General features: G+C 39.4%; 1 protein-coding gene across 1 annotated transcript in view; it reads right to left on the reverse strand.

Moving 5' to 3' along the window:
* Nucleotides 1-396: 396 nt before the first annotated feature.
* KIAA1549 (KIAA1549 ortholog) overlaps nucleotides 397-27,453 on the reverse strand; it is a 103,885-nt gene continuing 76,828 nt past the window's right edge. Inside the window, exons 18-21 of the mRNA XM_021692837.1 lie at nucleotides 20,698-20,744; nucleotides 14,599-14,756; nucleotides 2,607-2,752; nucleotides 397-651 (exon numbers count right to left, since the gene is read on the reverse strand). Coding sequence (XP_021548512.1) covers nucleotides 397-651; nucleotides 2,607-2,752; nucleotides 14,599-14,756; nucleotides 20,698-20,744 — 606 coding nt within the window. The remainder of the gene's footprint in view (nucleotides 652-2,606; nucleotides 2,753-14,598; nucleotides 14,757-20,697; nucleotides 20,745-27,453) is intronic.

Here is a 27,453-nt window from a genome sequence, read left to right on the forward strand (position 1 = left end):
TTCCCACGGAAATGCTGGATTCCGTTAATCCCTATACCATCTACACATTTCCATCTTTTACCTTTAAAAAGGAGACTAATTTAGTGATTTGTTGTTGTTGTTGTTGTTGTTGTTAGCTTAGGTTTGTGGTTTGCCTTCATGAAGTGCTGCTGGCTTTTGGCCAAAAGTACATAAATTTTGACTGAAACCCAAGTGATCAAAAAATTGCCAACTTATTAAAAGCATCATGAGCTGTCATGTGACTTACGGCGTCCTCTAAAATTGCAACTTGCTCCTTTACACGGGCACCTAGCCCAGGAGATGCGCGTTCTCTCACAAACACCCATTTAGTTGATTTCCATTTAGTCTTGCTTCCACGGGAAGCAGATACTTGGCAAATCTGCAAGGCGAGGCCGATCAGCTGTGGAAGTTCTGCACGGCGGTCTGTTTCTGGGAGAGCCGGAGCAGCTCCTCGCGGATCGCTTTGATGAGTGAAGCTGAAGAGTGGCCGGGCTGGAGGTCTTCTGTGGAGCTGGTGGTGTAAGTCAGCCCCGCACCCTGCAGCCCCCTGTGCGGGAGGTTCCCGGGAGGAGCGGAGGGCTCCCTACCTGAAGTCCTTGGCACCTGGAACAGCGGTGAAGAAGAATATTCTTGATGTCCAAGCATGTGTGTCTGAAAAAACATGGCAAACGTTACTGTACTTCCCACGTAAGAACAGGAGGGAAAATCCAATTCAAACTGGTGGTGGGCACGCTCCCAGGACTTCTGCCCACCTCCCACCAAACATGGCCCTCCAAGAAGGCCCCCAGGATGGAATATAGAAACTGTGGAGAGAACTGCTGGAGGGAGAGCAATACAACAAAGAAACCCCTGAACTTAACAGGTGCCTGATATATACTTGCTTAAAGGCAGACAGAAAGAATGATGAGGTTGGCCAAGTCTCTGTGCCCCTGTGTGTGGAAGGAAGTGGCCCACTGGAGAACAGGAAGGGACCTGGAGAGCTGGGGTGCCCTGTGGCAGTGAAAGGTCAAATGAGGGTATCTGAGAGCTGGAAGAGATGAGCAAGTACCTGCAGAGAGACTGACAAGAACTGCCTTTGCTCTGGGACTTGAGGCCTGGGAGGGTGTGCATGCGACACAGAACACAATATCACAAAATCATTTTCCACTTTATTTATCTGTGTATCTATTGACTGTTCTGCCAAGCCTTTTCTTTAAAAAGGTTATCTGCACTAGGACACACAACAGTTTTGCTTATATTTGCATAATATAAATTAATTGGGCATTCATTTGACCAGAATTATTGTACTTTTCAGTGAAAAAATATCTCTTTAGATATATACAAGAGTACTAAGTCTGTGGTTTCACTTATGCTAAAAAGTAAGCCTCATGGTAAACATGGCATTCAAGCCCTCGAATATTCCTACATTTCACGTTTCCAAATAGTGATAAAGAGGCAGTGTAAGTGAACACTGGATTTGATAGGAAAACCCGAAATACCTTATGAAAATAAGTTGGGCACAATGAAGTCAGAAAAAGGTCAACAAATGTAAAGCAGATACCTGAAATTCTAAGTATAACAATGTATCTATTAGAGGAAAATTATATTCTAAAATTAATTTTCTTTCACTGAGTAGTAAAAGCCTCCAGTCATGAAAATAATTTAGTGTATTTGCTGGAAAGACATGTAAATGCACGTAAAATTCTTGAGAAAAACAAAGAAAAGCATTTGTGGAAATTACCTGTGCCCATATTGATTTCATTCCTATAAAGGAGTGATCAAAGTGATGAGAAGCCTCTAAGAGAAACTCTGTGCCTTGGAAACCTAAACTGTGAGCTTATTGCAGAAGCATCTCATGGGGGGTCATAACAGAAATGATGTGGATAAACCCACAACAAAGCATAAACGGTAAGCAAGTTGGTATGTAAGATTATGCATATTTACACAATAACACCAAAGATCAGGTCCAGATTTTAGTCACCTACAGGTTCAAATTCATTACTTGAAAGTCAAAATCACTGAGCCAGAAAGTACAACTGTGGCTGCCTGGAGCTGGGGGGAAGGGCAAATGGCACTTAGTGTTTAATGAGCACAAACTTTCCATTTTACAAGATGAAAAATACTATGGAGATGGATGGTGGGGATGGTTGCATAATGTCACAAATGTATTTAAAACCACTGAACTGGTTTGAACTGAATTTGCCATCTTAAAAATGAATGATTAAGATGGCAAATTTTATATTATGTGTGTTTTACCACAATATAAAAAAATTGGAAAAATTTTAAAGGTAGCTCTTACTTACAGGTCTCTGTCCAGATTTTCTGTAATGAGTATCACTTTTATTATTTTTTTAAAGGTTATTTTCAAAAATTCACTACTTTAAGCCCGAAATCTGCCTCAGGAAAAATTATATACTTTCTACAAGTACAGTGTAATTACTCTCCCACTCTGGGTGGGTGGGAATTTACTACCTAAAAACTGCAAGCAAAAATACACTCACACAGAAAAGGGAGAGAGGTTAAAACTTTTACTTAAAGGTTTTAAAAAGGGATACCCAAAGCAGAAGCAGTTAAATTAAGTGATTATGTCTGAATTTTCAGTGATGACCCAAACACAAGATACTCACAGCCTCTCTTCGGCCACCTTCATCCTCCCCATATGAAGGCCAACCTGGTCCCCCATACTGGCCGCCTCTACTTGGTGGGATTTCCACTGGCTGGGCTCCAATTCTGCTTGCAATTCCCACCTGCGTCAGGTGCTGAATCTGGGAGCCTGAAGGAACACAGTGGGGCAGCCTGGTCAACACTTGAAGGGAAGTGAGGCTGCCCAGCAAGACACTCTGGTTCTTTTTTTAAAAAAGATTTATTTATTTGAGGGACACCTGGGTGGCTCAGTTTGTTAAGTGTCTGCCTTCAGCTCAGGTCATGATCTCAGAGTCTTGGGATCGAGTCCCACATCAGGCTCCTTGCTCAGCAGGAAGCCTGCTTCTCCCTCTGCCTGCCGCTCCCCCTGCTTGTGCTTTCTCTCTCTCTCTCTCTCTGACAAATAAATAAAATCTTAAAAAAAAAAAAAAGATTTATTTGAGAGAGAAAGAGAGAGAGAGGAGGGGCAGAAGGCGAGGGAGAGAGAGAATCTCCAGCAGACTCCCCGCTAAGCTTGGAGCCCGACACAGGGCTCAATCTCACGACCCTGAGATCAAGACCTGAGCCGAAACCAAGAGCCGGACGCTTAAGAGACTGCACCACCCAGGCAGCCAAGACACTTCAGTTCTGACCACAGCTTTCCCTTAGGGACAAGGGATACAAGCACTGTTCAAACACAGCACCAATTCTATCTCCAGAGAATGACGTTTCGAACGGAAAACAGACCGTGAGCTTCTTGGTTCATGGGCTTTTACTTCTGTTTAATACAGTGGCTAACAGTGATGTTCTTATTTTCCTAGCTAGACATCAAAGGACAGGGTATAAAGGCTATAATAAAGGGCCCTTCTATTCATTTCTGTAGAGATTACAAATAAGGATAATCTTCCTTACTCAGAGAAAAGGAGTGAAAAGTTTTGGAGCCATAAAGAAGCTGAAACCTAGCTCCTTCTTGCTCGTGGCTTTGAGATTCACAAGGAGAGAAAATACAATATGTATATTTTCTTAAAAGGCAGGGTACATATTTCTTTGATTTCAGAATGTTTAAGTACATTTATTTTCACCATACTTATATTTTCCCCATAACTAAGCTATGTCATAATTTTAAATTTTAAAGCCAACCCCCCCGCCCCAGCCTCCTCATTGAGGTGTACTGATGGTTAAAGCCAGGAGTCTCTCTAGAGCTCATGCTCCACACTTAGACACGCTATAGCCTCAGGTAGCTATGAAGGCCAGGCTGTAAATGATATATTTTCTCCTCCATCAACTTTTGGTATGTGGATATATCCCTATTTCATAGATTAAGGGAGAAAAAAAGTGATCTTTAAGCACTGTGAAATAAAATACTTGTTTCCAAAAGCTCCTAGGATCATCAAATTCATCTGTGTTGTGCAGACTGGTCCTACAAGGTTCAGAGACTTCACAGAGGTAGGGGAGGTGGCCCTCTCCACCTTCCAGTCCTCTCCTACTCACTTTGTCAAATGAACAGCCTCCATTAGCCAAATACATTAACAAAAGGGGGGGGGGGGATGCCACAGTTGTATTTGGTTATCTAATAACTAAAGGTCAGAAAAAACCTGCCAGGCTCTTATCAGAGCAATGTGCCCTACAGAAACTCTTGCCAGTTACTGAAGTTTTATAATAGTTATTAAAATTATTAGGACTATCAGTACTGTTTGCCCAATACACACTGAGCAAATCCTGCAAAAAAACAAAAAATGCAGTACACTGTTCCCCAGCATTTACCAAAGTGCAGACAAGTGCATAGACAGAAAAGCATACCTTTGTGTTAAAACTACAGTGGTAGTTGAAATCATAATTCAGACACAATTCTGTATCTTGCTCTGTTAACTTAATGATACAGCACAGGCTTTCCCCATGATTCAAGTGGGGCATCACATGCAGGAAACCTGGGTTTGCATTCCAGCCCTGCCACTGTGACCTTGGGCAGCTGGCTACCACTCCCACTGAGCCTGGATGCCTCAATTCTCAAATGGGGATAAAAAATCCACTTCATGATGTTATTTCAAGAACTGAAAGAGATAAAATAGGTCAAGTACCATAAAAGTAAGAGGCAATTGGGAAATCTTAAACCCTCTTTTTCTGACTCTTTCTGAGCTCTTCATTTTAAATAGCTGCACAACTGGGGACTTCCAGGGAAGATGGTGAAGTAGAACCTTAAGTTCACTTCATCCCCACAGATACACCTAGAGAACACCCACATCAGTGTAAATCACCCAGAAAATGACCTGAAGACTGGCAGAACAGACTCTCCACAGCTAAACATAGAGAAGACACCACATCAGAAAGGGTAGGTAGGGCAGAGATGCGTTCAGGAACAAACCAACCCTCCAGACTGTCCTCAGGAGGGAAAGTCACTGCAAGCACAGAGAAGGGAGAGGAGAAGGCCCCACCTCAGGCACCCCAGGCACAGGGGACCTGCACTGGGAAGATAATCCCCGTATCATTTGACTTTGAAAACCAGAGGGGCTTAACTTCATGAATTCTTATAATCAGTGGGGTTTAACACCTAGAACGTTAAAAATGAATAGGCTCAACTCTGGAAGGCAGAGGGCAAGAGGAAACTGAGTCCCCACCTTTAAAGAGACAGAGCAAAACCAGCCCCACTTAGATACAGCATAGAAGCAGCAGTTTGAAAAACGCTTGGGGTATAGAGATGCCACTTCGCTGCCCAGCACCCCCGGCCTACATATATAGGTGACACCTGCAGGAACCAGCACAGCACAAATACTCTCCACCTAGCTCCCTAACAGTGCCCCCTACCCCCACACACTTCTGTGGACCCACCCCCTCCAACCTGCCCTTAGCCCCTCTCCAAAGAAGCTCCAGGTTCCTCCTAGGGCAGAACTGAGCTCTGCTAACACCAGGCACCCTGTTCCTGTATCCTCCTGCAGACACACCCCCTCCAACCCACCCTTGGCAGGAATCCATACAAAGAGGTATCACAAGCATGGCAGTATGCAAGCAGCCCTGACAGGGATCAGCACCACTCAAAAAGTGATTCCTGCCCTGGGGTGAGAGGATGATAACCACACACACTAGTCCAACTGGGACCCCAGCAGTGGGCTGGGGGCAGGCATCTGGTGTGACTGCAAGCCCCGCCAACCAAGGAAAGCTTTTCAGGGGACAACACGGGGAAAATGCCCTCCACTTCAGTGCTACTGTATCTCTGGCAAACACCTGGTCTGACCCCAAACAAGCCCAACGTGGCCCCAGACCGGACCACTAACAACAAGGGACCAAACCCTGCCCATAACAGGCAAAGAGCCATCACAGACAACTGGACCGAAGGCAAAAGTGGCACCACCACAATTGTAGGGTGCACCCTCACACAGGAGGTGCTTAGGAGATACCCCTTAAGCACCAGGTTCTGATGAACAGAGGACATCACACGGCAGGGCACTACAGGACCTCTTCTTCATAAGACCACTACTTTCAAGAGCAGGAGATATAGCTGACTTTCCTAACGCATAGAAACAGACACAGAGAGTTAGACAAAATGAGGAGACAGAGGAATATGTCCCAAATGAAAGAGAGGTAATAACGGAAGAGAGCTAAATGAAACAGAGATAAGTAATATGCCAGATAAAGAATTTAAAGTAATAATCATAAAGATACTCACTGGACTTGAGAAATGAGTGGAAGATCCCAGTGAGACCCTCAACAAAGAGAAAACAAAGAACCAATCAGAGATGAAAAACTCAGCCACTAAAATTTCTGGAGGACAGAGTAATGGAAAGCAATCAAGCTGAACAGGAGAGAGAAAAAAAGAAGAAAAAGTGAGAATAGATTAAGGGGACGTAGCAACACCATCAAGTACAACAACATTTACATTATAAGGATCCCAGAAGAAGAGAGAAAAAAGGGGGCAGCAAAATTTATTGAAGAAATAATAGCTGAAAACTTCCCAAATCTGGGGAAGGGAAAAGAAATCCAAATCTTGGAGGCACAGAAAGCCCCCAACAAAACCAACACAAAGAGATCCACAACAAAACACATAGCAATTAAAATGACAAAAAAAATTAGTGATAAACAGAGTTTCAAAAAGAGCAAGAAAAAAGAAAACAGTTACATACAAGGGAAGCCCCATACAGCTATCAGTGGATTTTTCAGCAGAAACTTTGCAGGCCAGAAGGGTGTGGCATGATATATTCAAAGAGCTGAAAGAAAAAAAACCTGCAACCAAGAATACTCTATCCATCAAGGCTATCATTCACAATACAAAGATAGATAAAGAGTCTCCCAAACAAACAAAAGTTAAAGGAATTCATCACCACTAAACTAGCCCTACAAGAAATGGGGACTCTTTGAGTGGAAACAAGAGATCATAAGCAAGAATATGAAAAGTAGGAAGTAGGAAGCACAAAAGCAGTACAAATTAAGTGTACCTATAAAAATCAATCAAGGGATTCACAAAATAAAAGGATGTAAAGTATGACACCATTTACCTAAAACATGGGAGGGTGAGGAGCAAAAATGTAGTGCTTTCAGAATGGGTTCAAACTTAAGTAACCATCAATTTAAAATAGACTGCAAGGGGCGCCTGGGTGGCTCAGTCGTTAAGCGTCTGCCTTTGGCTCAGGTCATGATCCCAGGGTACTGGGATCGAGGCCTGCATCGGGCTCCCTGCTCCACGGGAAGCCTGCTTCTCCTTCTCCACTCCCCCTGCTTGTGTTCCCTCTCTCGCTGTGTCTCTCTCTGTCAAATAAATAAATAAAATCTTTAAAAAAATAAATAAATAAAATAAAATAAAATAGACTGCAATATGCATAAGGTGTTATATATAAACCTAGTGGTAATCACAAGAAAAAACCAGTAATAGATCTGAAAAAAAATGAAGAGAAAGGAATTCAAGTATATCACTGAATTAAGCCAGCAAACCATGAGATAAGAGAGCAAGAGAAGGGAATAGAGAAGAACTACAAAAACAACCATAAAACAAGTGACAAAATGACAATAAGTACATACCTATCAATAATTATTTTGAATGTAAATGGACTAAAACACCAATCAAAAAACACAGGGTAGGTGACAGAATGTGGATAAAAAAAAAAAAAAAAACAAGAATACGCTGCCTACAAGAGACTCATTTCAGACCTAAGACCCATGCAGATTCCAAGTGTAAAAATGAAAAAATACCACGCAAATGGAAGTGAAAAGAAAGCCGAGATAGCACTACTTATATCAGACAAAATAGACTTTAAAACAAAGACTATAACAAAAGACAAAGAAGGACACTACACAGTCATAAAGGAAACAATACAAAATGAAGATATGACAATTTTAAGTATTTATGCAACCAATATAAGAGCACCGAAATACAGAAAGCAGCTATTAACAAATATACACAAAGTATCAATAGCAATGCAATAATAGTAGGCTTACATCAATGAATAGATCCAAACAGAACATCAACAAACACACAGTAGCTTTGAATGACACACTGAACCACTTGTATCTAACAGATTCAGAACATTCCATCCTAAAACAGAACACACATTCTTTTCAAGTGCACATGGAACATTCTCCAGAACAGATCATATGTTAGGCCACAAAACAAGTCTCAACAAATTAAAAAAGACTGAAGTCATACCATGCATCTTTTCTGACCACAACACTATGAAACTAGACGTCAAACACAAGAAAAAAATATGGAGAGATCACAAATACATGGAGGTTAAATAACATGCTGCTAAACAATGAATGGGCTGACCAAGAAATAAAAGAGGAAATCAAAATCAAAAAACACACGGAGACAAATGAAACAAACAAACACAATGGTCCAAATCTTTGGAATGCAGCAAAAGCTGATCTAAGAGGGAAGTTTATTGCAATACAGGCCTACCTCAAGAAGCAAGAAAAATCTCACACAACTTAACCTTACACCTAAAGGAGCTAAACCAGAAAAAGGGTTTCTTTTTTACTGGTTCACCTAAAACCAGTAAAAGGAAGAAAATAAAAAAGATTAGAGCACAAATAAGTGAAGTAGAAACTAAAAAAACAATAGAACAGATCAATAGAAACCAGGAGCTGGTTTTTTGAAACAGTCAACAAAAGTGATAAACCTTTAGCCAGACTCATTAAAAAAAAAAAAAAAAAAAGACTCAAATAAACAAAATCAGAAATGAAAGAGGAGAAATAACAACCAACACCACAGAAATACAAAGGATTATAAGAGAATATTATGAAAAATTATATGCCAACAAATTGGACAATCTAGAAGAAATGGATAAATTCTTAGAAACATATAACCTCCCAAAATTGAAGCAGGAAGAAACAGAAAATTTGAACAGACCAATCACCAATGACGAAATTGAATCAGTAATCAAAAAAGTCCCAACAAACAGAAGTCCAGACCAGATGGCTTCACAGATGAATTCTACCATTTTTTTTTTTAAGATTTAGTCATTTATTTGAGAGAGTTGGGTGGAGAGGAGCAAAGGGAGAGGGAGAATCTCAAGCAGACTTCCTGCTGAGCACGGAGCCCAAAATGGGGTTCAATCCCATGGCCCTGAGTTCATGACCTGAGCCAAAACCAAGAGTCAGACACTTAACCGACTGAGCCACCCAGGCACTCCAAATTCTACCAAACATTTAAAAAAGAGTTAATACCTATTCTGCTCAAACTATTCCAAAAAACAGAAGAGGAAGGAAACCTTCCAAATTTATTATATGAGGCTAGCATTACCCTGATAAAGACATCACAACAGGGGCGCCTGGGTGGCTCAGTTGGTTAAGTGACTGCCTTCGGCTCAGGTCATGATCCTGGAGTCCCGGGATGGAGTCCCGCATCAGGCTCCCTGCTCAGCGGGGAGTCTGCTTCTCCCTCTGACCCTCCCCCCCTCATGCTCTCTCTCTCTCTCTCTCTCTACTTCTCTCTCTCAAATAAATAAATAAAATCTTTAAAAAAAAAAAGACATCACAACAACAACAACAAAAGAACTACAGGCCAATATCTCTAATGAACATAAATGCAAAAATCCTCAACAAAATATGAAAAAACCAAATCCAACAATACATTTAAAAACTCATTCACCACAATCAAGTGGGATTTATTCCTAGGATGCAAGGATAATTCAGTATTCCCAAATCAATCAATGTGATACATCACATCAACAAGAGAAAAGAACAATACGATCATTTCAATAGAGGCAGAAAAAGTATTTGACAGAGTACAACATCTATTCATGATAAGAACCCTGAAAAAACTACGTTTAGAGGGAACATACCTCAACATAATAAAGGCCATATATGAAAAACCCACAGCTAACATCATACTCAACGGTGAAAAACTGAGAGATTTTCCCCTAAGATCAGGAGGAACAAGATAAGGATGCCCAATCACCACTTTTATTCAACATAGTACTGGAAGTCCTAGCCACAGCAATTATACAACAAAAAGAAATAAAAGGCATTCAGAGTGGAAAGGAAGAAGTAAAACTTTCACTATTTGCAGAGATATGATACTATATATAGAAAACCCAAAGGACTCCCCCAAAAAACTACTAGAACTGATAAATGAATCAGTAAGGTCACAGGATACAAAATCAATATACAGAAACCTGCTGCATTTCTATATACTAATATTGAAGTATCAGAAAGAGAAATTAAGAAAACAATCCCATTTACAATTGCACCAAAAATAATAAAATACCTAGAAATAAACTTAACCAAAGAGGTCAATGTCCTGTATTCTGAAAACCATAAAAAACTGATGGAAGAAACTGAAGATGACACAAACAAATGAAAGATATTCCATGCTCATGGATTGGGAGAATATTGCTAAAATGTCCATACTACCCAAAGCAATCTGTATATTTAATACAATCCCTATCAAAATACCAAGCATTTTTCACAGAACTAGAACAAATAATCCTAAAATTTGTATGGAACCACAAAAGACCCTAAATAGCCAAAGCAATCTTGAAAAAGAAGAACAAAACTGGAGATATCACAATCCCAGATTTTAAGATTTACTACAAAGCTGTAGTGGTCAAAACAGTGTGGTACTGGCACAAAGAGACACATAGATCAGTGGTACAAAGCAGAGAGCCAGGAAATAAACCCACAATTATATGGTCAACTAATCTTTAACAAAGGAAGCAAGGACATGCAATGGGAAAAAAAGTCTCTTCAGCAAATGGTGTTGTGAAAACTGGACAGCAGCATGCAAAAGAATGAAACTGGACCACTTTCTTATACCACACACAAAAATAAAACTGAGAATGGATTAAACACCTAAGTGTGAGACCTGAAACCATAAAAATCCTAGAAGAAAGCACAGGCAGTAACTTCTCTGACATCATTCATAACAGCCTTTTTCTAGATATGTCTCCTGAGACAAGGGCAATAAAAGCAAAAATAAACTATTGGGACTACATCAAAATAAAAAAGCTTTTGCACAGCAAAGTAGGGTGTTATACGCAACTAATGAATCATTGAACACTACATCAAAAACTAATGATGTACTATATGCTGGCTAACTGAACTAAATAAATAAGTAAAACAAAAAAAACAAAACAAAAAGGCAACCTATGAAATGGGGAAAGATATTTGCAAGTGACATATCCAATAAAGGGTTAGTATCCAAAATATATAAAGAACTGATAAAACCCAATACCAAAAACAAAAAAACCACAAATAATCCAATTAAAAATGGGCAGAAGACATGAATAGACACTTCTCCAAAGAAGATATCCAGATGGCCAACAGACACAAGCAAATATGCCCAACATCACTCATCATCAGGAAAATGCAAATCAAAACTACAATGAGATATCACCTCACACCTGTCAGAATGGCTAAAGTCAAAAAAAACAAGAAGCGGGGCGCCTGGGTGGCTCAGTCGGTTAAGCATCTGCCTTCGGCTCAGGTCATAATCCCAAGGTCCTGCGATTGAGCCCCACATCGGGCTCCTTGCTCAGCGGGGAGCCTGCTTCTCCCTCTGCTTGTGCTCTCTCTCTCTCTGTCAAATAAATAAATAAAATCTTTAAAAAAAAAAAAAAAAGAAGCAACAGGCGTTGGCAAGGAGGCAGAGGAAAAAGGAACCCTCATGCACTATTGCTTGGAATGCAAACTGGTGCAGCCACTCTGGAAAACAGTAGGGAGTTTCCTCAAAAAATTAAAAATAGAACTACCCTACCCAAAGAAATGAAAACACTAATGCAAAAAGATATATGCACCTCTATGTTTATAGCAGCATTATTTACAATAGCCAGATTATGAAAGCAACCCAATATCCATCCACAGATGAATGGATAAAGAAGAGGTGGTGTGTGTATACAATGGAATATTACTCAGCCATAAAAAAGAATGAAATCTTGCCATTCGCAATGACATGGATAGAGCTAGAGGGTATAATGCTAAGTGAAATAAGTCAGTCAGAGGAAGACAAAAATATAAATTAACTCATGTGGAATTTAAGAAACAAAACACATGAACAAAGAAAAAAAGAGACAAACAAAATAACCAATTCTTAACTACAGAGAACAAACAGATGGTTACCAGAGAAGGGAGGTGGGGGGATGGGTGAAATAGGTGAAGGAGATTAAGAGTTATACTTATCATGATGAGCACTGAGTGATGTATAGAAATACTGCATCACTATATTGTATGCCTGAAACTAATATAACACTATATATTAAGTATACCGGAATTAAAAAAAACTAAAATGAAATTAAGTAATTAATAATAAATAAACAGATGCATAATTTACTCACTGATTCCCTTATTACGAGGCGTTTAGAGGGCTCACAATTGTTCGCTATTATGAATAATGCTCTAATAAATATCTTTGCACTTGTAGTTTTTTCCCAGTATTTGGATTTCTCTGGGGAGGAGAATCCTAGATTCTCAAAAGTGGAATCCCAAATCCAAAGCTCAGTAAGTCATTCCCAGCTGCTTTCCAAATGTTTAGTGATTTATACCACCACTGAAAATATAATCATTGTAGCTGACGTCCATTGAAAGTTTACAACATGCCAGGCACTATTTTGAGCCCTTCACATTCTGTTATCTTCTGCAATCCTCAAAACAACCACAGGAAGTAAGTACTAACACATTATGCCCACTGTACAGAGCAAGAAACTGGATACTGATGTTGTCACGCGCTACATTACTATGAAAAGATACAAGACTGAAATGGTGTCTCGTCATGGTTTTAATGTACATTTCTTTAGTAATTTTCAAAACTGGGCATTTTTCATATTTTTACTTTCATGTGATACACACCCCACACAAATATTCCTTCTGTGAATTCATTCTTCCTGTCCTTTGCCCATTCATGCTCTGAAGTCTGCCCACTTATCAACTTATATGAATCATCCTCTAATAAAAATACCTCATGGACATATCTATCTGCTGAATACTTCCCTAGATACTATTTTCCTTTTGCTTTTACTAATTTTTAGATATAGACATATTTGATCATTTTACACAGTCAGAAAGGTAACTCTTCCAGTATATCTTAATATTTTGTATTACAAATTTTTACACAACTTAATCTCTTAGAAATTATTAGAAAATAACATCCTCTTCAAATGTTTTATAGGTATCATTTCTCTATTCTTCTAGATTGAAGATGAGTATGTCTGAATTTTGTTTGGGATATGTAATACACAACAACGTTCAAATAAGCAATAATTAGCAGGAGAAACAAAACTCACTGTAAGCACAGCATGTGTAAAATATACGAAATCCTGTAGGATATCCAGACACATTATTTGTTTTGTTGACTGACAAACAACGCAACATACAAGAACTTCCAAAGAAACCATAATGGGTAATTATCCAATTATTACAAGTTTCGAATTGGCTTAAACTAGTTCCTTGATGACATTATATATTTTTAAAGATTTTATTTATTTATTTGAGAGAGAGAGAGAGAGAGCACGAGAGGGGGAAGGGTCAGAGGGAGAGGCAGACTCCCTGCCAAGCAGGGAGCCCGCTGCGGGACTCGATCCTGGGACCTCAGGATCATGACCTGAGCAGAAGACAGTAGCTTAACCAATTGAGCCACCCAGGCACCGTCTTGATGACATTAGAAAGGTAGGTATTGTCCAAAATTTAGAAACTGTAAAAAAAAATAATAAGCTATTTAACATGTAATGGCTCCTCTTACTAAAGCTTCCAACAGGAAGGTGAAGAAATGAAAATAAAATAAAAAGGAAAATAAAAGAGTGACTTTGAGCCCTTGGAATAAACAGTTAGGTGGGTATAATGAACTTTGAGGATTTTTCAGAGTATGCTGAGCTGTACAAAAAAAAGAAAGAGCTTAAATCTTAAACTCCATATATGCTTTAGGAACAATGAACAACATTCCCAAATATAGCGTTCATAGTATCAACTATTGATGAGATGGAATTCCATGATACGAAACAGCAATTTTTAATTCTGGGGTTCAAGACTGGATCTCAGGTAAACTGCTGGGGCAGACCAGCCAAGTGCCATGCAGGAATCTCAGCTCAGCCATGTTGGGCCCTGCTTGTCACCTATGAGCAGCATCCCTCATCACGAGGGCCAAATGAAACAAAAATCTCCCTCAGGTCACTGGCCAGCAACGTCCAGAGTTGCTTATCACAAGCTGGAAAAATGCCTTCTTTAAAACAAACACTTGTTTTTAATACCATACCAAGTGCTCAGCAATAGATCTTTCAGTTTACCATAAGAATTCTGAAACGTCTTCCCTGGAAGAGTTGTGCTGTGAAGGGACAGCGTCTGAGACACAGACTCAGGAACAAATCAGAAGGCATCAGTCCTGGGATCTCAGCCACCCTCTCTTCCCTCCTCCCCTGCCTACACCTCCACCAGGATCCAGGGGAACGCGGCTCAGACCAGTTGTGCAGGTCACCGAATACTGGCACACCAAAGCGCTGGGAAGCCTGAAATGTCCTCTTCTGGAATGTAGCCAAAAGCAAGGGCTGTCTAGCTCAGAAATGCAAGCTAAACAGCCACATGTACCTGTGGTGCCCCCGACAGGCCGTGGCCGGGCCACTGATGGCATGTCCTCCGAGTAGATCCCTCGGGCGGCGACCGGGGCTTCAGCCGATGCCTGTGGCTGCTGGAGCTCTGGGGCCACCAGCTCCGAAGCCTGCAGCAAACCGGGGCCAAAACCTGGTCTGAAGGCAAAGCAAGCCCAAGCATCAGGACCACACTTTTCCCTGGCTCTGGAATTTTATTAGTTCCACTTTCAGCCCTACAGAAAAATAAGACCTCTCTGTCTATTGGTGTATACATCTCCTCTCCTAGAACACGAGCTCCCTAAGGGCAGAGGCGTTTTCTGTTTGCTCACTGGCATATCTCCAGCACTAAGAACGCTGCCTGGAGTATGGCTGATGCTTGATAAATCTCTGCCAGATGACTGAAGAAGAAATGCCTTAGTTTACAGACTACATGAAGGTGCAGGTAAAATTCCAGGGCCTGTGCACCTCCAGCATTGGACTGAAGTGGTGGTTCCCAACCTCGGCTGCCCATGAGCATCTTTTAAAACCCCCGATGTCCATGCTGCACCCCAGACCTATGAAAACAAGATCTCTAGAGGTGGGACCCAGATTCGGCTGTTCAGAGTTCCACTGATGATCCTGATACTCATCAAGGCTGAAAATCAGTGCTCTAAAGCGGAGGTTCTCAAACCTTTTGGTCTCAAGATGCCTTTACACTCATAAATTACTGAGGACTCCTGAGAACTTCTGTGTATGTGGATTATATCTATAGATATTTCTTGTATTCAGAATTAAAATGAAAACATTTTTAAATACCTATGTTTAAAAGTAATTTTAAAATAATATTAAGCATCTTACCTGTTAATATTTTCTCATGAAATCAACTTTTATTATCTAACCCCTCCCTCCCCAAAAAGTAGTGAGAAGAGTTTTACATTTTTTCAAATTTCCTTATAAAGACATCTGGATTCTCATATACTTTGTATTCAATCAGTTGCTGTTAAGTTATTTTAAGAAGAAAATCTGAACTCACATAAATACATAATTGGATAAGAAGACTTTAATTGCCTTTTCAGATACTCAAATAATATTTCAGAAAAATATTCTTCTTTGATACACCAAAACTCAACAAAGTTTCCTTAAGGGTTAGTGGCAATATGGAATCTGAAACAGTATCAATTAATTTTATATAATCTGTTACAGAAATCCCACTGTTCTATTTTATACTTTGAATGGACCCATGCATGATTTCATGACATAAGTCATTTGGAAAATATGAGTTCACTGAGTTTTGCAAACTTTCTAGATATTGATACATTTCATTTGGTAGTATCAAAAAAAATCACATTATTAATATCATTGAGCTCATCAGAAAAGTCTTTTAAGTACTAGGAAGTTGTGAAGCACCCAGTGGCAGACAAAATTCAAATTTTCACTTGAAAGCTCAGCTTTATCAGTGGCAAGAAATCCTGTCAGTTATTTTTCTGGAAGTGACAGGCTCACTTCCTTTTTTTCAAGACAATGTCTGCCAAGCAATCCAAGTCTGAACAACGATGTCTGCCAACTGATCACTCAAAGAGAAAACATAGCAGCAGTACAGATCAATTCTCAAACAAATGAACAGGAGCTTTTCCTTCAAAATTCCATACTACACAAAGCGCTTTATATGTATTTCCTCTTTTGTTCTATAGATGATTAAAGACTCAAGGGTTTACTTTTAATAAAATTAATAATTTGTACTACTTCACCAAGGACATGCTAACATAACTAACAAACTGGCATTTTTAAAAATCTGATTGCATGGTGAAGAATATGAGGACAACTCAGGCCATCTGGTGCCTCTGCCTTGTTTCATGCTAAGGTTCCAGCAGTTTCATCCACCACTGCTTCTGCCCCTCAGTGTAGGCATCAGCACAAAAAAAAAAGAAAGAAAGAAAGAAAGAAAAAGTTAAATAATGCTTTAGTATTATTATGAAACACAGTTTTGACTTCATAGACACCCCTCCCCAAAAGGGTCTCAAGGACCCTCTCTCTAGGGATCTGAGAATTCCACCTTGAGAACCACTCTTCTAAAGAAACTCAAGAATATCTAATTACAGTTCTTTGCAAATGACAACCAGTAATTAACAGATCAAATTAGTTTGACGAGAACATAGACTGACTTGCCCCTATTCTATAGTCTTATTTCTGGAGCCCATCTCGTAAATTGAGACCCAGGCTATTTATATTGCTCTCTTTAGATAATTGTTACTGTTTTAGGTTGACCTCAGAGAGAGATGTCTGACATCTCTGACCTTACAGATCTGAGAGCGTAACATAAGGCATGCTCCTCCTTCAACATCTGTATATTGGAGTTCACCTAATTAAATCATAATCTCTTGACCATCCACCCAACAACTAGCTCTTGCCCTTTACTTATTTCTACTTTACCCAATTATCCTCCTCCTGGCTACATGTGCATCCTTTTTATCCTCAATTGTGTGTTCACAGTTCAGTGTGATCCAAATCACCCAGAATCCTTTAACTTGAGTAACCACAAAATTGGTCATCCAAACCAGAACGCTTTTGAGAGTCAAAGTTATTAATAATTACACTAGAAAACAGGTGTGAACTGAACTGGGCAAACCAGATCAGATGCCCCCCCGCATCATTAACTTCTGCCCCAGATCACCTAACCTTCACGTGCTCTCTTTACCTCTGTTGTTTTTGGACCATGAAGCAGTGCCTGGGTTGGGGAAAAATAAAACAAGCCCCTCTGAAAATGAGGGCAAAGAAAGAACAGAAAAAATGAGGAAGCAGATAACATTCCTACTTCTGTGTGACTTGTGGTCATTGAAAAGATAGTTGAGTATGATTTCTGAGATTAACTCTGGCAATTCCTTCTTTGTAATAAATCATTTGCCCACTCGTGTGGGTCTGCTTATGGACTCTCTATTCTGTTCCTCTGGTCTATTTGTTTAGCTTTACAGTGATACCACACTGTCTTTATTACGTTACAGTAATTTACAACCTTTAGAATAGTCCTCACACACTATTCTTCTTTTTCTCAAAGTGTCTTGAATATTGTTGGGCCTTTGCATTTCCATATAAGTTTTAAAATCAGCTTGTCAGTTTCCACATATTTTTTTAAAGACCACAAACTACCAGGATTTTGAAAGGGATCACAATGAATCTGTAGATCACTTACAGGAGGACCGATATTTTAAATATACTGAGTTGCCCAATCCATGAACACTTTCTTTAGAGGACTTGACTATCTAGTGAGATTAAATCTGAGATATTTTATATTTTTTAATGCTATTTTGTACAGTATATTTTGTCTTTTGCTCATAAACAGAAATAAAACAGATTTTTGTATGCTGATCTTATATCCAGCTATTTTGTAATTTATCTATCTTGCTAAATTCTCTTAATTCTAACAACTTATGTGTTGACATTTAAGGATTTTCTACTTAAAAAATATATCATTTGAGAATAATAACAGTATTATTTCTTTCCTTGAATTCCTTAATCTTTTTCTTTTCTTTTTTTTTTTTTTTTTGCTTCACTACACCATCTAGACTCCCAGAGCAATGCTATGAATAGAGGTAATGGAAGCAGCTATCTTTGTCTTGCTCCTATTCTCAAAAGGAGAGCTTTTAACATTTCAACCTTAAATCGTATTTGCTGAGATAACTGTTATCAGATTAGACAAGTTCACTTCTATTCTTTATTTGCTAAGATTTTTACCATGAATGGATGTTGAATTTTATCAAATGCTGTATTTAGTGAAATGAGATTTCCCTCCTTTATTCTCCTCAAAGTAGTGAATTGGATTGGTTGATTTTTCAAAATATTAAATTACCCTTGCATTGTTGGAATAAATCCAGTTTGGCTGTGATATGATATCCTCTTGAATACAATGCTGGGTATGTTTGCTAATATTTAGTTTCAAGTTTCTGTATCTACGTTCATGAGTAAAACTCATGAACCCTTAATGTTTTCTTTCCTGCAATTTCCCTGTCCTTGTCATCCTTGATATCAAGGATATGCAGTCTTGGGGCACCTGAATGGCTCAGTCAGTTAAGTGTCTGCCTTTGGGTCAGGTCATGATCCCAGCACCCTGGGATCAAGCCTTGCATCAGGCTCTCTGCTCAGCAGGGAGCCTGCTTCTTCCTCTGCCTCTGCCTGCCCCTCCCCCTGCTTGTGCTCTCTCGCTCTCTCTCTCTCTGTCAAAAAAAAAAAAAAAAAGGTTATGCAGTCTCAAAGAATGAGATGGGGAGCATTCTCTGTTTTTATATTCTTTAGATAAATTTGTAGAACACTGGCATGTTTTTTTCCTTTGGTGTTTTTGGCAGAATTCACCATTGAAGCCCAAAGTTTTCTTTTTCTTTTTTTTAAAGATTTTATTTATTTATTTGACAGAGAAAGACACAGAGAGAGCAGGAACACAAGCATGGGGAGTGGGAGAGGGAAAAGCAGGCTTCCCGCGGAGCAGGGAGCCCGATGTGGGGCTCGATCCCAGGACCCTGAGATCATGACCTGAGCCAAAGGCAGACGCTTAATGACTGAGCCACCCAGGTGCCCCAGCCCAAAGTTTTCTTTGTGGGAAGAATTTTAGGAATGATTTCAATTTTTTTAATAGTTATATCACAATTCGGGTTTTCTCTTTCTAGGAATTCTTCCATCCATCTTATTTTGAAAAAAAAAAAATCAATTTAATTTATTTCTTGATAAACTCTACCCACAACATGGGGCTCAAATTCACAACCCCGAGATCAAGGGTCACATGCTCACTGACTGAGCCAGCCAGGTGTCCCAGAATTTTTCCATTTAAAATTTTTTTTAAGATTTTATTTATTTATTTGAGAGAGAGAGAGAACTTGAGAGAGAGCATGAGAGAGAGAGTGAGCACAAGGAGGGGGGAGGGGTAGAGGGAGAAGCAGACTCCCTGCTGAGGGACCCTGGGATCACGACCTGAGCCAAAGGCAGACGCTTAACTGACTGAGCCACTTTCCATTTTAAATTTCACAAAAATATGTTCATAAAATCTTCTTAGTATCTGTAAAATCTTTTAAAAATCAGCCTTTTAGAAATCTGTCAAAATCTTTTTTGTTTCTGAAAGATCTGGATTAATATGTCCTTTTACATTCCTCTTATTGATAACACTATACAGCTTACTTGATCAAGCTCTCCAGGGATTTATCAATTTTATTAGCTTTTTTCAAAGAACCAACTTCTAGCTTTGTCAATCTTCTCTATTATGCTATTTGTTTTTCTATTTCATTACTTTCTTTTTATTTATTTTATTTCTTTTTAAGATTTTATCTATTTATTTGAGAGAGAGTGAGCGAGACAGAGATAGCACAAGCAGGGGTAGAGGGAGAAGGAGAAGCAGACTCCCCTGCTGAGCAGGGAGCCCAACACGAGGCTCCATCCCGGGACTCTGGGATCATGACCTGAGCCGAAGGCAGACGCTGAACCGACTGAGCCACCCAGGTGCCCGTATTTCATTAATTTCTATTATTTTTATCATTTCCTTCCTTCTACTTCCTTTAGGTTTAATTAGATTTTTTTTTTTTAACATCGAGATGATGCTTAGATCACTGGTTTTCAGCCATTTTTCTTTTCAAATATATTTTGATTCATTTAAGGCATCAAAGTCCTCCCTAAGCATGCCTTGAGGTGTATCCCACAACTTTCACGATGTTGAATTTTCAAGACTCCGAGCTCCATGAGTCTGTCCAAAGTTTTGCTCAGCTTCTCAGTCGCCTCCTCTGGAATTAGCAGGTGCCCCTGGGAGAAAGTCTGCCCAAGAGGCAGGGCTCATCTCTCTGAATTTCCTGGATCTTGGCCCCATACCACTTCACTGTCCTATTAGCTATCTGGGTTTGGTTTTGTTTTATTTTAACATCTTGTCTAGCTATTCCAGTTGCCCTCAGCAAATTATCTAGTCTGTCACTACTGGAAGCAGACCTTAAATTCCACCTTTTTTCTCCTCTTCAGATTAGCCCAAGACAACACACAACTCAGAAGTTTTCATCTGCTCTAAATATTAGCTCAAAGAAGTGAGTTTATAAAATTTTTAAAAACAGCCTATGTGAGGAAGTTCTAATGCATTTTCTCTTGAAAACTTTACCTTGGCAATGGGCCTGATGGGGGAGTCATTCCATAGTCTTCATATCTCTGGAAGAAAACCAAAAGAAGATGAAGATTAACATTCCACATTTATTAGAAAGTGACAACAGCAAACGTAAAAATTTAGGCTTGCAAGATTAACTTTAAAGAGAATTATTTTCTCATAAAACAGTTGGCATGCCATTTAAGCATTCTGCCATTCAATAATGCCAGAAGTTTCAGCTTGGGGAACTGGGCTACCAGGCTTTAAAAAAACAGACAACTCATTTCCAGACCTTTCTTTTATAAAAAATATGAGTAACAGACAGCCTTCCAGCCTCTGTTCTTCCCTACAGGCTCATTCTCTACAAATCTGTATCTTCTGCTAAAAAGGTAGGCCTTCGTGGCCACACTTAGTACAAATGACTCTGCCAACATGGGCCAAGATGGTCACCAGAGCCACTGGGCTTCCAGCAGCAATTCAAATACACTCACAAAACTAAAGTATGTGAGCACTGAACTGTGTTAATAGAACATTGTGAAAAGAGAACCAGAAATTAGAGAGACACTTAAAGATGAAGTTACATTCAGTTTCTGAAAGTCTTCTGGTTCCAAGGAGGCCCAGCCATACTCCTGCCCTTATGTTCCATCCGGTGCCCCATAGCCTTCAGTCAACTCTTTTTACTTGAGCTAATCTCAGCTAACCACGTGTTCTTTGGCTAGAACAATATCAATATGGCATCAGATTTAAAGAAATGTGTATCTATGTTGTGTTCCTCATGAAATCAACACATCCCGACCCTAACATTCATGGGACTCCTACTTCAACACTTCTTTCAACAGCTGTGAATCGCTATTTGGGAATTAGATACCTTAACAGAGCGGTTACTCTGGACAGAGTCCATCCAACGGCAGTCAGCTTGAACCAATTGGTTGTCCAGGATCCAGAGCTCCCAGTGAAGTTATTAAGTCAGCCTTGTTTCTGGACCTGCTCTCATATTAGACATTTTTTAAGCTGTCATTTAATGAATTAGTATTTTGTGGTAAGAGCTATGAGCACTAACTCCGGGCCCAGTAACAGCAACAAAGGGCTCACTACCTCTATTTTATAGATGAAATCAACTCACAAGGAAGTTATTTCCTCCTAATAAGTCTTTCTGACTCAAAAGACCAGCTTTTAACCACCATTGCACTGCACTGCCCATGGTTCCCAAACCAGATTTCCCCCTTGAATGAATTTCTACTTTATGAAGAAAAGTAGAGGCTTTGGAACCAAACAGACTAGCCAAGCTACTCAACTTCCCTGGGCCTATTTCCTGATGCCAAGAAGGACAGAATGAACCCTATACCTCATACAGTTTGAAGGGATTATTACATATGAAACTGTGCTCAAATTACTTCACCTTCTGACCCTCTCTGCTTCCATCCCCTTGGAAGAGGGAGGGAGAGGAGAACCTTGTAGAGTTCCCCAGCTGAGGTCAAACAGCCAAAGGGGATTATGGAAGAAGGGAAGAATAGAAGGAAAAGGAGTTTCAATTCCTTTTCAAATAATTAAAGGGAAATCTGAGACCAGATAAAGATTATTCACAGTGGCCCCTGTGTTTTTCAGCTGTCTGAATTTTTTAAACATACTCATGTGCAAAATAAAACAAAACAAAAAAAGATCAAAGTTTACATATCAGGATTTCAGGAGGTCCAGTAAGTGATAAGCTAATAGAAAAACAGTGAAAACTAGCTGTCCACTCTACCTGTTTTGTTATTGTGGTACAAGGCATTTTAACTCTGTTGTAATCAGAAAAAGGAAGTGATTTTTCCAGATAGTGCACAGGCCAATGAAAAAGATTTAAAAAAAAAAAATCATAGACATAATGACAGGTGTTTACTTTAAGTGGGTCACATCTATATAAAACTTTGGGCAACACAATAGAATTTTAAGGTTTCAACCAGTGATGTCAAATAAAAATCCCATTTTAACGCATCCCTTCCTTCTATTCAGTATAAAACAGGCCAATAGAGCAAGAAAGCCATGTTAAATGGTTGGTGGAGTCTGGGATGGGTCTGTTTGTAAAATGTCCTGGTTCAGGCAATCACACTTGGTGCTTAGAAGACTGCTCCAGGGAGGTTAACTTTACTCAGGAAAGCAGAAATACCACCTATCAAGTGGCCTTCTCACCAATGCATAACTAACACCCTTACACTGGCAAAAAAAAAAAAAAAGACTAAAAAATGTCATTAGATGGTAAATCAAGGTTCATGTGGTAACTGAGGACATCCTGAAATCTACATTATTGTAGTTTTTACTGTAGTCAGAAGAAGGGAATAAAGGATGATCAGGTTCCTCCTGGCAACAAACAGTAATTTATGACCAATTTATAAACATGATAAAATTATATTAGATATGCACAGATATAGCCAATGATTCTGGTTTTCCACTAGATTAGCTATCATCATCAAAACATAAAACATATAAGGGTAACATCAAAGGTCCATGATGAGAAAATCACTCAGTTAAGAGTATTTATAAAAATCTTGCTATGGATTTGAATTCTTGGTTAAGATGGTGGATTAAGGCATTATCACGGAATTGTTCATCTTCAAAACCTATGAACAATGAACAAATAATCAGTCAAAAATTATTGCTAAAATTCACCAGCAGAAACCAAACAAGCAAAGAAAGGAACAGTTTCATGCCATAAACTGAGAAAACTAGCAGCCAAGGAACAAAAAAAGGACTATGGTTGCATAATGGTAAAGTAATAAGAATAGCAATTCCTTTTTTAAAGTTCAAACATGAGACGATAAAAGAATAGAGTGAATGGAAATGGGAGACCACAGAATTGAAATAATTTGGGACCTAATTATTGGTGGAAATGATTTGAGGACCGAAACAATGCCATTATGATGCTAAGAAATCAACTAGCAGGGAAAAGAATAGATATGGCTCCAAATCAAATCAATGCCACAGAGAAAAGGCCCATGATAATCATAAAGAAGGCAGAGAAACCAGGACAATGTAGCTAAAGCCATTAGAGAATAAAAGGATAGGTATAGGAAACAAAGATGAGCCAACATGAAGATAATTGGTATCTTCGACTACAATAAATAGAGTAAGAAAATTATTTCAGATACAAAAGCAAGTTTCCCTTAAGTGAATGAAAGAGCTGAATCTGAAGATCAAATGGACACTGGCTATTCATAGGGGAAAATGATTCAGAAAAACTGGCTGAGTGCCCAGAATTATTTACGCTTCCTAGCAGGTAGGGTACATACATACATCCCTTACCAGGAAAGGGGAAATTAAGATGGCCACAGATTTCTTCATAGAACAATTCAGAAAGCATTAGGAACAGAGAGAAGTAACATATAGACGCCAGCAGCGAACAAGGTCATGTTAGAAAGTGATATGAGAACTCTTCCTTTGCAAAACTCAAGATTAAGTCAAGCGGCTCCTGTAGGCTTCCCTCCTGGTGCTGAGTTCCCCTGTCCTCCATAGGATGCATCTACTGTGTCAGCCTCTCCGCTCCCAGCCTGCTCAACATCAATAAATGGCATTTTACATGTCAGCCACCACCCTCATATCCTACATTCAAGACTGGAGGCAGAGGGACAATCAGGAAGCTCTTGCAATGGTGGCGAGATATGAGGGTGGCTCCAACCCACGTAAAGCGGAGGATTCGAGAGGAAGAATCTACAAAGCAGCAGCATGTTGAACTGACCCCAACTCCCTGTCCTTGCCCTTCAGTGTAGTCTACCATTTCAACTGCACCCGCTAATATGTACATTTCTTGCCCCTTGTCCTTTCATCACATTTGCCTGAGAAAGCCCCACTCCTGGATCAATCCAACTGCCCGTTTTCTCCTTGTCTCCACCTGGGTATCCAACTGCTGATCAACAAAACTACAGAACTTTAATTTGTGCCACTATAATTTTGTGACAGTCATTCTCATCAGGGGCTTCAATGCCACTAAGTAATTATTCTTATGTCCCTAAACGGTTTTCTTTCATTCTCTACAGTAAGTATGCACAATCTCCACTCTCCCTCAAATCTCTTGCCCTGCCACACTTCGCTCGTTCTCAATAAATGACTCTGCTTTTTCCACTGTGAAAAACAGAAGCCACAGTGAGATGGGAGGCCTCTCAACTTCCTGTCACCCACTACAAACATGATTATATCTGTACCCAACTCCTCCCTCCTCCTGCTATTAAATTGGAAGGAATATATCCCCTCATTTCTAAAGATAATTCCTCCTTCGGCACTCTGGACCCCCCTTCCTGTATCATCGAACTCTCCCTCTAGACTGGCTCAGTGCCATCAGCAATAAATACACTGAGGCCATGAAGATTTTTCTTTTCTTAAATCCATTCATTGCATCATGCTAGTTGGGGCCACCAACATCACTCACCAAGATTACTAGGACAACTTTCTAAGTGTCTCCCTGCTTCTGGTCTTGCACCCTAACAAACAATTCTCCAGTCTAAAATGAGAGCAATCTGTCAAAAAGGCACACTGAATTATGTCTTTAGACTGCTCAAAACTCTTTGGTGTCTGGCCATTACCCTCAGAATGAGGGCTAAGCTCTACCCCTATCAGCTTCCTGCTTTTTCTCTCCTGCCTCATGTCTCACCGCTCTTACTTCTCACTCTGTATTAGTCGCCTAGAACTAATTTCATTGTTAAGAACATTTTGGAGAAAAAATTTTAACAGCCCCTTATTTCATTATAATTGACACACAATGACCTGCACATATTCAAATATACAAATTGTTAAGTTTTGGCAAATGTTGGTACCCGCACACCATGCTCATAAACCAGACAGTGAACATATCCATCACCACCCAAGCTTCCTGGTGCCCCTCTGTTATCCCTCTGTCCCATACCCTTTCCCAAATTCACTCCATCCCTAGGCAACCACTGATCTGCTTTCTGTCACTATAGACTAGTTTGCATTTTCTAGAATTACATATAAATGGAATCATACAATATGCACTTTTTTTTTGGTTGGGGGGGTGGCTTCTTACCCTCAGCATAACTATTCTGAGACCCAAACATGTTGTCATATGTATAAAAAATTCATTCCTTTTTATTACTGAGTAGTATCCCACTGTATAAATTCAGTACCATTTTTGTTTATATATTTGCCTGTTGATGTGCATCTGGGTTGCTTCCAATTTGAATCTATTACAAAGAAAGCTGTCATAACGTACAAGTCTTTGTCTGGACATATGCTTTCTTTTCTCCTCAGTAAATATTTCAGAATAGAATGACTGGGTCATAAAGAAGGCATAGGTTTAATTTTTTAAGATATTGTCAAACTGTTTTTCAATAGGTTGTGCTATTTTACATTCTTATCAACAGTTTATAAAAGTTCCAGTTGTTCATATTCTAATAGGTATATAGGGGTATCTCATGATTCATTGCACTTCACTAAGGACTAATGAGATTGAAGATCTCTCCATCTGCTGATTCTTCATATTTGTCTGCTTATTATTTGTATTTCTTCTTTGGTGACATTTGTGTTCGAATCCTTTCCCCCCCTTTTTTTTTTTTAATTAGAGAGAGAGAGAGAGCACAAGCAGAGGGGATGGCAAGCAGAGGGGATGGCAGGCAGAGGGAGAAGCAGGCTCCCCGCTGAGCAAGGAGCCCGATGTGGGACTCCATCCCAGGACCTTAGGATCATGACCTGAGCTGAAGACAACCACTTAACTGGCTGAGCCACCCAGACATTCCCCCTTTCCCATTTTTTATGGGATTGTTTGATAATACAAATCTTGTTCAATTTATTGAGATTAGCTTTATGGCCCAAAATATGATCTATCTTTTTTTTTTTTTAAAGATTTTTTTAATTTATTTATTTGACAGAGAGATAGCACAACTGGGCAGAGTGGCAGGCAGAGGGAAAGGGAGAAGCAGGCTCTCTGCTGAGCAGGGAGCCCGATGCAGGGCTCAATCCCAGGACCCTGGGATCATGACCTGAGCCGAAGGCAGCCACTTAACCAACTGAGCCACCCAGGTGCCCCAGAATATGATCTATCTTGATAAATGTTCCGTGTACTCTGTTTTAAAGCTAATTTTTACATTTTAATTCCAGTATGGTTAACATAAAGTGTTATATTAGTTTCAGGTGTACAGTATAGTGATTCAACAATTCTATACATGACTCAGGGCTCATCATGATAAGTGTACTCTTTAATCCCCATCACTCATGTACTCTTGAAAGAATGTACATTCTGCTCTTCTTGGGTAAGGCACTTTATAAATGTCAATTAGTTCAAGCTGAAAATCAGTATTAATTCAAGACTTGTTCAAGTTTTCTCTACCTTAATGATTTTCTATGTACTCATTCTTTCAATTATTGAAAGTGTTGAAGTCTCTGCCTATAACTGTGGCTTTGTTTATTTCTGCATGCAGTTCTATCAGTTTTTACTTCACATATTTTGATGCTCTGTCATAGGCACATAAACATTTAGGATTTTATGTCTTCTTGATGAACTGACCAATATAGTATTATGAAATGATCCTCTGTGTAATATTGCTTACTATGAGATCATTTTGGCTAAAATTAATATAGCCACTCCAGTTTCTTGTGATTAGCGTTAACACAGTTTATCTATCTCCATACTTTTTTTTTCTTTCTCCATACTTTTAACCCATTTGTGGATTTATATTTAATGTGAGTGTCTTGTGGGCAATGGATCATTGGATCTTGAGTTTTATTCCACTGATAATCTCTGCCCTGTAATAGGAATATTTAGACCATTCATATTTAATGTGATTAGGG

Source organism: Neomonachus schauinslandi, chromosome 12 (assembly GCF_002201575.2).
Source record: "Neomonachus schauinslandi chromosome 12, ASM220157v2, whole genome shotgun sequence".
Lineage (NCBI taxonomy): Eukaryota > Metazoa > Chordata > Mammalia > Carnivora > Phocidae > Neomonachus > Neomonachus schauinslandi.